The following is a 14,177-nucleotide window of genomic DNA, read 5'->3' as shown; positions in this document are numbered from 1 at the left end:
CGATCGCCTTTCCCGATTTAAATGGCAGGTGTACAGTAATGGCGATATATGTATGGCACAAAAACGCTTAATTTACGGGGACAGGTCGCACTGCATGGTTATCAAACGGATCACATTATTGTACCGTATGGGCGTCTCGGTCACACTTTTTTTTAAAATAAGTGAAGTATCATAGCATGTCAAAATATTTATTATCAAATAAAAATGATGTTTTTTGTGTTTTAGCTTTTCAAGTGCTTTATGTAAGGGCCGCAGAGCGTATTTGTTTGCAGGTACAAAGATATGTGCATATTTTTTTTATCTAATTCATATTATATACAAGATTGTTCATCTTATCTTAAATGATAGTATTAACTTTTGTTGTTGATTGAGTAAAAAGTACTGAATACAATTTTTGACAAGAATATCGATGTTTGTAAATATTGTATAACATTTAAAGATGCTCCACCGCTGACAAATGGTATTTTTTTACTATCAAAAGCAGGAGCAGACGATTTAGTAATTTTCTTCAGTAACAAAAGTTACTTACTTTACACCATTACCACCATTGAAGATTTTGAGCTTTTGATTTTACTTTAAGTTAAAAATATGAAAAATAATTAATTGCATCCTGAAAAAAATTCGTGGCACTATATCCTATATGGAATGAAATACTGATTGCGCATGCACCAAAGGCAAGATAAATTATCTTATATTATTATTTTTTTTTGTGTTAATTAGACATTTTCCTACACGATCAAACATCAATTATTGTTCAAATGATGAATATCATTTATGCTTTGTCGGCGGTGGAGTATCTTTAAAGAATACCCATCATTTGAACAATAACTGATGTATAATCGTGTTTATATGAGTCTAATTGCAAATAAAAAAATATATACACAAAAGCATATGAACTTTTTTTTTAACTTTTGGTGCATGCGCAATCATTACTTAAGTCCGTAAAGGACATAAAGTCATGGACTTTTTTCGGGATGCAATTCATTACTATTGATATTTTTATCTTGAATTAAAATAAGAAGCTTAAACTTTTCAATAATGGTATTGGTTTAAAGTAAGTAACTTTGAACCTGAAGAAAAGCACTAATTCGCCTGCTCCTGTTTTTGATATACCCATTTTGTCCTTAATTTCAAAATGGCTTGTATTTTTTCTGTTCGCAATACATCTTGAAATAATAACAGAACCTTATATGACACTTCGTTTGTAAAATTCTATTTGAAACTTAAAGTAAACCTTATGTTCAGACGTGAAAAAAAATTAAGTAAAACATGCGATTTTTTGCCGTGAAATATTTAAAACAATATAGGCACGAGGAAAGTTTTAAATATCTTAACTTAGTAACTTTATTAGTTGAAGATGATCAAATTGAATGTTTTGTTTTAATGTGAAATATTAACGATATCTTTTCACATTATGATAACACAAAAAAATTTCTACTCTATCTCTCAGAGCAGAATTGTATTTCTTTTTGAGGAAGTTGAGTAGTAGATAAACTTTGTAAGATGCGGTGCGGGGTCGGGGATAAATCGTAATGGAGACCCATAAAAGACTAATAAAACAAACAACAACGACAACAATATTATGACAACGAATTTAATAGAAAAATTAATATGCCCATATTTCAACTACAACCTGGCATGTGTTATCATCATCTGGAAGCAACCCGGAGAACAGATATGAACGCTCCCGTGTAAATTTATGTATTCTCCGGTTCATCAATTCTGATTTCAGTCTTTCATAAATTATATTTTTATGATGAAACCCGTTCTTGAACGAAGAGAGCTATTCGTCAGAACGAGACTAAATGTGTCGTTTCAACTTCTAAACGAAAACCCGTTTATTTCAATAAAAGGAATTAGTTGTCCATATGAATAAAGAAAACAAAAGTATTACACCTCTTATTTCAGAACTATACATTACCAATACTTTTATTTGTGCGTTATTGAAAAATTACGGAAGCCTATACGTGTCATGTAGTTTTTTTAGTATTGATGGCACGCACAGGTTTCCATAAGGTATAAATATATTCTTAATGAAATATCAAACAAGGCTTTCATATCAGAAACAACATGTACTAATGACACGTACAGGCCTCTGTAGGATATAAAATCATAATGAAGCATTTAACAAGGTTGTCATATCAGAAATACATATAAAGAGATGTTTCTGTTTGATATATAAATAAGTTACTGTACAAGATGAAATATTCGTGAGTATTTTCTTTCGTGGTTTGAAACTTCCAAATTACGCAGTGGATAAATATATTCGTGGTGTAATGACAAGGATAATTACAAATAAATCATCATTTGTTTTTTTTTTTTAAATATTTGGTGTACTCACGAATATTTTATTTTATACAGTATGATATAGAACAAGAAAGTAGTACAGGTGAGAATAATAATAGATGTTGTTATAGGAAATTGTTTTTCCACTGCTGACAGATCAATAACTGACTCGCCTTTACCGCTAAAATCCTGTGAATTTGGTGGGCAGATTTAGCCGCAGGGCGTATAGGTCATGATCAACCTGTTAGCACAACAGTGGTGACGGATATAGACGTCATGTATGGTGTCATAAATAAATAAATCAGGAAGGTATAGCGTGTGTATTAGCGATAACACAAACACATATGTAACACTCACAATACTCACACACACACACCCTCACACACACACACCCTCACACACACACACACACACACACCCTCACACACACAATCACACACACAATCACACACACGCCTACATACACTAATCATACCCACACATTCATTATCAACATATTTAATGAACGGCTTTAAAGTTTTGAATTTAAAGTTTTGCGGTTTCACCAATTTACTTAACTTAACTTTCACACCAAGTCGGTCTTGGAAATTAGCGGTTGGTCATTTTCATATTTTCATGATGTCTTCAACAAGGGACTAAAATTCGAAATAAGACACATATTCATTTCACATTTCAGGTAGAAAGGCTGAGAGGATATTGATATTCATGTCTCTGTTAGGCTGTTGTTTCATAACTTTTCAGCCTCGAGAGCATGTTATGGAAAGGATTTAAATTCAGTTCGTAAGCAGTTATTTATTATCTTGAAAAAGAATTTTCATTGTTTTAAGACGAGAGAAAGCATGGTATTTCTGTACCAGGTAAACTTTATTGGCACGTCACACTTGGAAGATACGTTTCGAAATAAACTAGAATTGTTCTTCTTAACAAAATCACGGGTATAAAATTGATGATTAAATAACTTCAAAATACTTCGAAATTCATTGCTTATACACATTCCTTAAGTATTTATATTCTCTAGGTCTTGATTAAAATGAAAAAAAAACTGTTCAGTTACAAATGAATAATCTGTGATGCGCCGTATCGGAGCTAAGTGGTACGGTACAAGAAACAAATAAATATTATCGATTAAGTTCGGGTAATAGGATAAATCAACATATAAGACTTCAAAAAGTAAATTATATAGTCCAATTCAATAAGCATGCGATATATAAATTAGACAGAAGTATATGATTTTATCGTATATAATTTATATGAAAGTATATAATTTCCTCTTTATGTACTGTGTGTGCCCAAGTGAAAACATATAATGTCGTCACGATTATTTGTGGATATGTTAGTCTAGAAGACTCAATTTCAAGATCTAGAATCTTATTCTACATAGCCTTCGTCAAAGAGGCAATCTGCAGCTTCACCTTCAAGTTACCATATTTATTTTAAATCACTTAAAACTATCATGTTATTAAAGTTGTTTAAAATCAAGATGGTGAGATATCGAGTAGGCTGCAGAGTGTTCCCCCATGAAAGCTATGTAGCCGAAAATGTGGAAGAATAAAGACGTTTTGAGTTGCAAAAAATATAAATTATTTCCTTTGAAACAATTATGTTACGTTCTAAAATTTTTATTTCAATGTTCGTAGCTATGAATTTTCATAGCCCGTAAAATACACGAAATCAGTTTGGTGTCATTTATGATTTACAAATTCTCAGAATATGAAGATACATGCTGTACACATGTGTTAGGAAGTACAAGTGAAAGTAATCCTATCAACGGATATTTATCATTCACAATGACGAAAGTCATTCACATCAATTATTACATAAATAGATCATAAAAATAGTCTGCATTATCATAATGTCTGGCACAATGCTGAAACCATCCATAACATTAATCACTTGAAAAACCCTTTACCCATCGTCCTTCAAAATTATTCAATTTTGCCCTGGTCCTTTTCCTAATGGCGGCTTGTTTTATCCTGGCAGACGATACATTTCTGGATTTTTGAGCTGGAGTTATTCTGGAGGAATTTGAAATTGTTTTTATTTTTCTTGGAAGAACCTTCTTTGCGGGCTTCAAAACCTTCTTTGCGGGCTTGAAGACTTTCTTCGCAGGCTTGAAGACTTTCTTTGTTGGCTTAAATACCTTCTTTGTTGGCTTGAAGACCTTCTTTGTTGGCGTAAATATCGTCTTCGTTGGCTTAGAAATACGACATTTTCTTGATCTTTTAATAGTACATTGGCGACATCGCTTTCCTCCACTTAATAGGACAACAGTGAGATAGCGACAAGATTTTGGTGTGGAAACCGGACATTGAAGTTTCAGACAGGAAGTGGCGCGGGAGGATGGGACGATTTTCGTTCGATGCACAACTTCCGGTGGGCGTTTGGTCTTCTGTATAATGCTACCTTTCGATGACGTCATTATACTGGAACTAACTTTGTGGATTCTATTTTTTGACGAAACTGCGGCTCTCCCCGATACTGAACCTGTAATAAGAGAAACGATGATATTATCAAGAGCAATGTTTTATGCTTTTATTTTTTTATTATTTTTACAAATCGTTTTTTATCCATACGTCAATATCTTATTCACATATGACGCATTCTGAAATTTATTAACAGCAGATACATTCAGGGGTATTTTACTGTCAAAAGACTCATGTCATTTCAATCTGAAATAATATCTAATGTTCTCTTTTTGAAGACAAAAAATACGTGCATATTATAAATTGGCGGAAACCAGGACATGTATTAATTACTATCAATCACTTGATTTATTTTGTTTCTATCTTATACTAGTATTTTATGTTAAACAGTCAAACCTATATCATATATAAAGATCACTCAAAACTGGCCTTTACAGCCAAGTGGTTTTTATACACAGGTTGAATTGTGTTAACATCGATCATTTGGGACCCTAGAAAAGTGGTCTTATTAAGCAGGTAGTATCCAATTTATTTATCTGTTTACTGTGAACCAAATTTCTTTCGCGGGTATTAAAACTCGCGATTTCAATTTCAAAACAAGTTCGCGAAGATTGATATTCGCGGATTTTACAATTCAATGATAATTCTCTCAATATATGATTCGCGAAGGTAAACTTTTGCAAATTTATTTGGAACGCGAAAATCGCGAAAGTAACCGCACGCAAAGGAAAGTTAATTTACAGTATCACGACACACAGAACATCATTTTGACGCAGGTCACGATAAACAAATACAAAAGGCCTTTGATACACATACAATGTCAAATATCTCTAATAAACACAAAGATGACAAGAAACACGGAAATCCCGGTCCCCAGATCGTCTGGGTTGACATTAATGACGAATAAACATGGAGATGACTTTATACCACATGACGAGTTATCATGATTAGTCTATTCAGCCAATCACAAACCGTGTAACATTCCATCGTCCAAGGACAGCGTACAAATGGATAAATGGCTTATAACTCATAGAGGACAATGACTAAGGAGTTTAAGCAATCATAAGTACAAGAAGTAATTATGTATTTAATGGAAGGGAAGAACTCGTTTCGAGTGTTGTATAATGAAGTTAATTACTTAATGGATAACTATATAGCATATAACATAATATAATTTTGCCTTCTTTACGGTATGAGTACAAGGCATGTTCTTTTTGTCTCACTTCATGAAGTTACAATTTAGCATGATATATTCGATTGTTTGATATATTGGAATTATTTTATTTGAGAAGCGCGTTTTTCAATACATCTGTTTTACCCATTCTTTTACATTTGCTAAGAGCCAGTATATACTGAGTTTGTTTGATAATACCCTGTATAGTAAAACTATACGAATAAGTAATAATTGTCCTGTATGTTTAGCGGTATTGATGCATGAAAAATCGTGTTCATCAATTGATACATGAATAATTAACCGACACGAATAATCATTAGAATTTTTTTAGCTGTCCAATATGTAAAGTGGTAAGAAGACATACAAATCGCGTTCATCAATTGATACCCTGCATAATTAACTACATGAATAATCATTAGAATTTCATTAGCAGTCCTAAATGTGAAGTAGTAATAATACATAAAAATCGCGTTCATCACTTGATACACTACATACATCGTGAGGTGATCCCGAAAAAAATGTGAATGTTTTCTACTAATGAAAGGGTAGCAGTGTATATTTTGCTGAGGTCAGCAATGTTATCTAATTCGATATAGGAATATAAAAATGCCGCCCCTTCGCACATGTTATATCTGCTTTATTATCCCGAGTGTCATCTTTAACGCATCCAACTCGTCAACAACGTCGACCCTTACTGTCGCCATAGCACATCAATTTATCGTTCCGTCAACAATCAACGTTCAATAGACGCTTTAACCCAATAGACATAGAACACATATCAATACAAATGACAAACGCAAGGAGGATCATGAATATGACCTTGACATATTACATTCATCTCCACCAATAAGATTTTATGATATTGTTTCCTGAATGTATGTTATAGCATTATAGTGTTATACATACCATTCGTGTTACATCCAAAACAGGAAATGTATGTTGGTGACATTGACCACAAGGAATAAATGAATAAAAAGGTATACATAAATAAGTAGCTAAATACATGAATAAATGAAAAAAGGTATACATTAATAAATAGCTAAATGAATAATTAAATAGTTAAATAGAAAATAAATAATAATAAATAAATAATAAATGAATAATGAAAAAATAAAAATTAAACAGATATCTAATCTCACTGATAATAAATATCTAAATAATTAATAAATAAATAGAATAAGAAAAGTGTGTTACTATGATAACAGACATTCGTATTTAAAAATCGATTGATCGATGTCAATATATAAACATTTGAAACACAATACCTGTCGCACGTTATCTCAATAATGATATTTGTTTACACTTATTCTCAACACTGATTCTGTTAACAGCTCTTGCGTTACTTCTGACTACGTGCAATATTTGACGTCGTGACAAATACATTGGTTTCATCCAATAAAATGGTCATAATGGTTATGTATACTGCCTATAACTGCTCGTCTTTTTTGCAATTATTGTCACCTATCAATAATACCAAATTTTTTATGGTTCGACTTGTGGGAAACTAGTATTGAACCATCCATGTAAATCCTACGCCATTCCCTTCTCAAAAATGACATTAGAGATTTTCTTTTTTGTTCTTCCTTTCTTCCGATCTATGTTCTCAGCATTTTTGTTATTTGGTCTTTGACATTACTGGTGACCTGGTGACCCCTAGTGCTGCCAAAGGACTAAATGAGGCATACTGCTGCCTCTATCGTTAGTGTTATTGTCCAGTTTCCCGAAGCGTTCTTTCAAAGACAAAAATGGATTTGTACAATAAGCTTGAATTCTTGAAGATAGAAATTACCTTCCAGTTAGAAAAAAATTCATAACAAGTTATGAAACGCAAACATTTATAAACATTTCAGATATATCTCAAACAACGACTCCCCTCAAAGTTTAATGCTTCGAACAGAGATTGGATGTTGTATTCGAAGGCAATAGTATTTAATACTCTCTACAATCGTGCATCATATTTATGATGATATTTCTCTCAATATTAACTTTATATAATAAACCTTGTCTCCCTGTTCGTTAAATTTTGCAAACAACATTGGTTGAAATTTCAACCACACGTGCTCCTATTGAAATGCACTGATCATGCCTCTTAAATATATGGGACACGTAATCGAAATGTATGCCCATACCGTTTGGCGATTCAATATATATATATTTGAAATCTATCTTTCTTGATTTTATTTGTTCTTTTTAATACTAGCAGGAATACAAGAGGACATGTAGCTACATAATGTATTTGACTAGGTCGATCATAGGTAGCTTAGTCAATAGAGCATTAGACTAGTGCTATGGGGTCCAGGGTTCGAATCCCAGTCTGACTGTTACCTTTTTTCCTCTCCTATTATAATAATATGCGCCACCATGAAATTTTCACACTTTATCATTTAGCTGTTTCATCTCTCCATACCTTGCTGGTTTAACTGTTGATATACCAATCAAAATACATTCTAACTTTAGCCAAACGTTTCTGAATTTTTCAATGTGTTAAGAACTAGAGCACTAGAGAAGCAATTTCAACAATGTATAGATCAAAAGTCCGGATAGAAACATAACAACCATTGATTATAAAACTTAGTTTGTTTCTCATATTATATAATGCTGAATTTTACATTGATAAAGACAATGAAATAACGCGTATTGTTTTAGTCGTGTTACATTTAAAATCAGAGTCGTATCATATACCTCACATACCTACGCGTGTAAAACTGGTTTATTCCATGAGAGACACTCATATAAGTTGAAGCTGTATTACATGGCTACCCATGTAACTTCGGGACGTCACTGAGTCAACAAAATTATTACTATTTCTCAACAAATTCAACGTTATTATCAGAAAATATGCTGGTTTGACTTTAAAAAATGCAAATAACGGATAATTGACTTGCAGTTTGCGGTTGACATCTTTTTGTATAAAGAAATAAACACTTTTTTCATACATGGATATGAAGGATTGGGATATTCTGACCCCAGCCTGGACTTTTCTAGCATTTTGTGACCCTAGCAAATTATATTCTCAATAAAAACCCTGTTCTTATCGAAAAAGAAAAGTTATATAAGCATGTATATCTTAGTTGTTTTATTTAACTTACTGAAATCCCAATAGATGAGGGACAATATATATAAGATTTATGAAAAAAATTGATGGAAATGAAAAAAATAAAAACAACATATTATAAAATGTTAACTTACCACGACAACATGGAGAATACAGTATGAGCACCGTGACCACGATAAGAAGTAGTCTGAAGCAAGTAGGTGCAACTCGTAGATAATCCATCTCCACAAATAATTACTTTTTTTTTAAACTTAATTATTTTCACAAAAAAATCACAAGTCCTAAAGTGGAATTATAAATCTATACTATTGGAATTTGAATCAAAGCTTCTAGTTGTAAGTTATTGACGTCGTTTTGAGTCTGCACGCTTCCGTTATCCAGCGTGAACAGAGCTCCCCTGTTGTCGGTGTATCAAATACATAAACATCCTACACCAGTTACCACTATATCCTACAACACATCACTATAGCCTGCGTGAGTATTAGTAGAGACAGGAGTGCAGGCTGGCGATCCGCGACAATGCTAGTGCATTAATCGGTCCTAGTTATTACAGTGTAATGACATCGAGGCAATAAAATCTTGTTTTAATGTGCTAACCATTTTCCGTAAAAGACAACGCGGATGCGTTTTTCTTGTTGTGTACACTTCCGGTAATGTTAGTTTACATCGTTTGATGGATAGGGTTGGCTATATACACAACTACATGCACGTGGAGTTTGTCATGCGGATATAATGATTAGTGATTACAAATCGTCACAGTTCCTGTTCATAGTAACGGTTATACGACCCACGTGTTCAATGAAATCACCAAACGATGGAATTAACACTTCATTCTTTCACTGTTTTATGTTTTGTCAACAATAACTACCACTGTTTATGATAAGTATATGCATGGTCGACTGCCATTTGAATGAAATGGATCGTACAGAAAAATGACTTAAAAAAAAACCCAGAACTTATGTCTGATACTATAGCCGACATTTGCATGCTGCCGTTTGAATGACTTGCAAACAAAATATTTATTTACTTTATACGAATGATATCAGAAGTTTTTTTCTATAGATTTATAAGACACGATTATCTATTATCAGACATTTTGTGGATCTTGGAGAGAAGGAATTAAAATTGATCTAGTTCAAAACAAGGTAAGTACAGGAATGAAAATAGTTTTGACAACTGATCTGTATTATTTAGAAATGACACCAGATTTTTAAGAAATGACATTGTATATGATTGGTCATTTCATATGCGACTTTATCAAGCAAGTCTCAGATTAAAAAAAAACCACGAGCCTTGAAGAAATAAGAAAAGCATAGAACAAAACGCAATGGTGCCGTGTTGTCAACATCCCCGATACTCCGGGGTTCGTGTTACTGTCCTAATATCATCCCTTGAATATTCATAGCAAAACTGAAGGCTTTATTTACGACACTAGATGAGACAGGTACTGTGTTCTTTTGATGTACATAATTCGAATCGAATAACGGTACACTGTGTTTGACTGTCTTGTTTGAAGTTGGGTTTCGCTAACTCTTTATTCTTCAAAGGAATTCTCTGCAGGCCTATGATAATTTTTTTTTCTTCTATAATGCCTGAAATTTTGCTATGAAATATTTCACGGGCGGATAAAACGACAGTAGTAGTAACCCCTGGAGTATCGAGGATGCATTATTGATGTTCTATTTTCCATTGAGAGCGATGGACCTAAGTTAGTAAGTACATATTGATTTAACAACAATAAACTCAACCTAAAATGCACTTCATTACATGTATAACTGCCAACTGAATGCAGTTCAATGCGAAATAACAGTCACCCAATTTCTGGCAATTATGACGTCACGAGTGGCATGGAAACGTCAACTCATCACTACCAAAATGTTTCTTATACCGTCAGAAATGAAACAATTTCATCAGTAAAATAATCCAGATAATGACAAGAGAAGAAGCAAAAAGATAAGTATCAAACAATTTTATAGTAATGATAACAGTTGTCGATATGGATACCGAAGCTAAATGCTGAATCATTTTATAGAGCACTAGTCAAGTTGTGATTTCACAATACAAGCAGTCGCTCATGAAGTATAGAATGACAGACTTAATCTTGTCTCAGTGTGCGCGTGCCCCGAAACGTTATATATGGCGTTACGGCACGTAAAACTCTTCATTCATTCTCAGTGTATTGAATTTAACTTTAATCAAGATCAAGAAAAATATATTCTTGACGTTGACGGCGGCGTTGGTAAAGGTTTTGGTGCAAGTGTTGCAATACTGTTATCTGTAACATCTGACTGATTTATACTTTAATTTTAAAGATGCTCCACCGCCGACAAATGGTATTTTTACTATCAAAAACAGGAGCAGACGATTTAGTATTTTTCTTCAGTTACAAAAGTTACTTACTTTACACCATTACCACCATTGAAAAGTTTGAGCTTCTAATTTTACTTCATGTTAAAAATATGAAAAATAATTAATTGCATCCCGAAAAAATTCCGTGTCACTGTATCCTATATGGAAGGAAGTACTGATTGCGCATGCACCAAAGGCGAAATGAATTATTTTATATTATTTTTTGTGTTAATTAGACATATATATACATGATCAAACACCAATTATTGCTCAACTGATGAATATCATTTATGCTTTGTCGGCGGTGGAGCATCTTTAAGGAAGAAAATGGTTTATACCGTATTTCAAGTGACCCGTTAGGTCGAAAATACCGGCTTAAAGTTTTAATGCAAGTAGTGAAATGACATGGATTTTAGCATAAATATTGGTTTAAAAGTTTAGTTTTTGGTATGAATAAATATAACAATTAGAATTTTGAAAATTCCAAGATGTCCAAAATGCCACTTTTTTTACTTTCACTCTATACTTGACATCGATTTCGTCATTCATATGGGGCTTAGAATCACATGTGTTGTTATGGATATTGGCAATCATTTTGGGTGTAAAACACAGGATTTTGACAATGGGTAAAATATACTCGTATTATAAACGAAATTCTCAAGTCTTTAAAGGCTGCTAGGGGAAAGTTTTGCAATTTTCAAACGGCTCTTGCTTTTTTATATAGGAAAACCCTGATGTTTGTAGCATTTCCACTTGGCTGAATATTGCACTTAGTGCTGGGATCCGAGACAAAGTTGATCGGTTGATCGTTCCGCTGTCTGAACACTTTCAACGGGGGAAACATTATACATAAACCAGATGATAAATAGAAAATGTCATTCGTTTCCTTTCATATATGATTGATAAAACGACTTGTTTTGAAAACAAAAATCAGACTTCATCAAATATGCAGGAAAACACGTGACAATTTCTCTATATAAGAAATTTTAAAGTGGGCGTCGATGTTACCTGGTTTTATGGAATCGTGATAATTCCTAATTGACAGTTTTATGCAAGGCCGTAATGAACAAATGCAGACATTTTGTTCCGTTGACTGAAAACCTATTATGTCACTTGAGTATCTTATCTACATCCTATCTACATAATACAGTAAAACATGGTTATAACGAACCTCTAAGAACAACAAAATCACTTCATTATAATCATATTACACGCATCTTATATGAACCTTGGAGGGGAATACTAACTATGTATTCGACATAAGGGGCCGCGGTGGCCGAGTGGTTTAAATAGCTCGTCATATGACCACATGCCTTACACCTCTAGTTCGCGAGTTCGAATCTCAAGTGGGGCAAGTATTGACCGCTGATGGGTGGTTTTTCTACGGGTTACTCCGGCTTTCATCCACTAACAAACCTGGTACGTCCTTACATGACCCTGTCTATTAATAGGACGTAAGCCTTACTTTTCCTGAACCAGTATTCGTTGTAAGGTGTTCATTATAACTACAAACGCGTTTTACTGTAATACACTAGTTGACGTAAGCAAACACGACGAGAATCTTCAATGCAGAGTAAGTCATATGTTGAAGCATGTACAATGTTTCATGATTTGCAGTTGAGCTTTGCATATGTAGCCATTTATATATTCAGCTTATTTTGTATTTGCATATTATAGATTTATCTACCCTTGCGGGTAAGCTTTGATTGTGATGTCATGTGTTTGCGAGCGTAACGTGATACTTTTCGGAAGTGCGTTCACAAAATAATGACGTAACAATCGATACCTACCCGCATGGAAGCTAACTCTGTAATATGCAAAGACGGAATAGGGACGTAAAAAGTGAATCGAGGTGAGGGGTATCGAAATTATAACTGTGTCGAGTCTGTCTTGACTGAAGACAGTAAAGTACTGGACTCCATGCTCTTGATGTCACCTACTCGTTTGACTGGAGCGCCCAAGGTCATCGGCAGACCTATATGGAATGAAAAATATAGATAATAAACATAGATTTTCGGTAACAACGCATGCTTATTATACCATACTTCGAGAAAAGAGAAACATGTATAATTTTGACGAAAAAGTGAAATATTTCTAGAAAATAAACCTTATTAGCGATTCAACAAAAAAATAAAAATTGGTAAAATACGGTGGCTGATTTATGGCATTTCGTCTTTTCGTCTTTTCACCCCGAAAATTAAATATCTTCATTCTCGTCTTTTCGTCTTTTCGCGGCGAAAAGACGAAAAGACGGAAAGTCAAACACGAAAAGACGAAAGTGAAGCACACTAATTAGCGCCTTTAATTTTCGTCTTTTCGCCTTCAAAAATCTCGTCTTTTCGTCTTTTTGTCTTTTCGCCACGAAAAGACGAAAATTAACCAACCTTTAATTTCGTCTTTTCGTTTTTTTCGCCCCGAAAAGACGAATATTAACAAACCTTAATTTTCGTCTTTTCGTCTTTTCGCCCCGAAAAGACAAAAGTTCACAAACCTTAAATTTCGTCTTTTCGTCTTTTTGTCCCGAAAAGACGAAAATTAACAAACCTTAAATTTCGTCTTTTCGTCTTTTCGCTCCGAAAAATTACAAATTACAGATATACTTTGTCATCTTTCATATACGACGGAGATTAAAATGTAATTTCTTATGTACAATTATGATGAAGACCATGTCTTGTATGTAGTCAAAATGTCTTTTCAAATAGTATGCAGTACATTGTACCTACAGATTGACTGTTATAATTAACTGTATTTGAGCAATTTCTTGGTACAAGTCCTTCCTTTAAACTCAAAGTCTTCACGGGTTGTCTTTTATAAAAATATTTTGTTAACAAGTTGATCTGTGGTTCAAACGCTTTCAAATATTACCCGCCGACAACTTTTTTTTCAATTG

At 33.4% G+C, this 14,177-nt stretch overlaps 1 protein-coding gene across 1 annotated transcript; it reads right to left on the bottom strand.

The window, feature by feature from the left end:
• Positions 1-1,580: 1,580 nt before the first annotated feature.
• LOC138330119 (uncharacterized) lies at positions 1,581-9,424 on the bottom strand. The gene is made up of 2 exons (XM_069277494.1): positions 9,073-9,424; positions 1,581-4,770 (listed from the first exon to the last, which is right to left on the bottom strand). Exons 1-2 carry the CDS (start codon positions 9,158-9,160, stop codon positions 4,172-4,174), a joined length of 687 nt encoding a protein of 228 aa, XP_069133595.1. The 5' UTR covers positions 9,161-9,424; the 3' UTR covers positions 1,581-4,171.
• Between the last annotated feature and the right edge of the window lie 4,753 nt (positions 9,425-14,177).

The sequence above is a fragment of the Argopecten irradians genome, chromosome 8, assembly GCF_041381155.1.
Source record: "Argopecten irradians isolate NY chromosome 8, Ai_NY, whole genome shotgun sequence".
NCBI classification, from domain to species: Eukaryota; Metazoa; Mollusca; class Bivalvia; order Pectinida; family Pectinidae; genus Argopecten; species Argopecten irradians.
The sequence above is the reverse complement of the archived record's forward strand: the minus strand, read 5'-3'. Positions and strand labels throughout refer to the sequence as shown.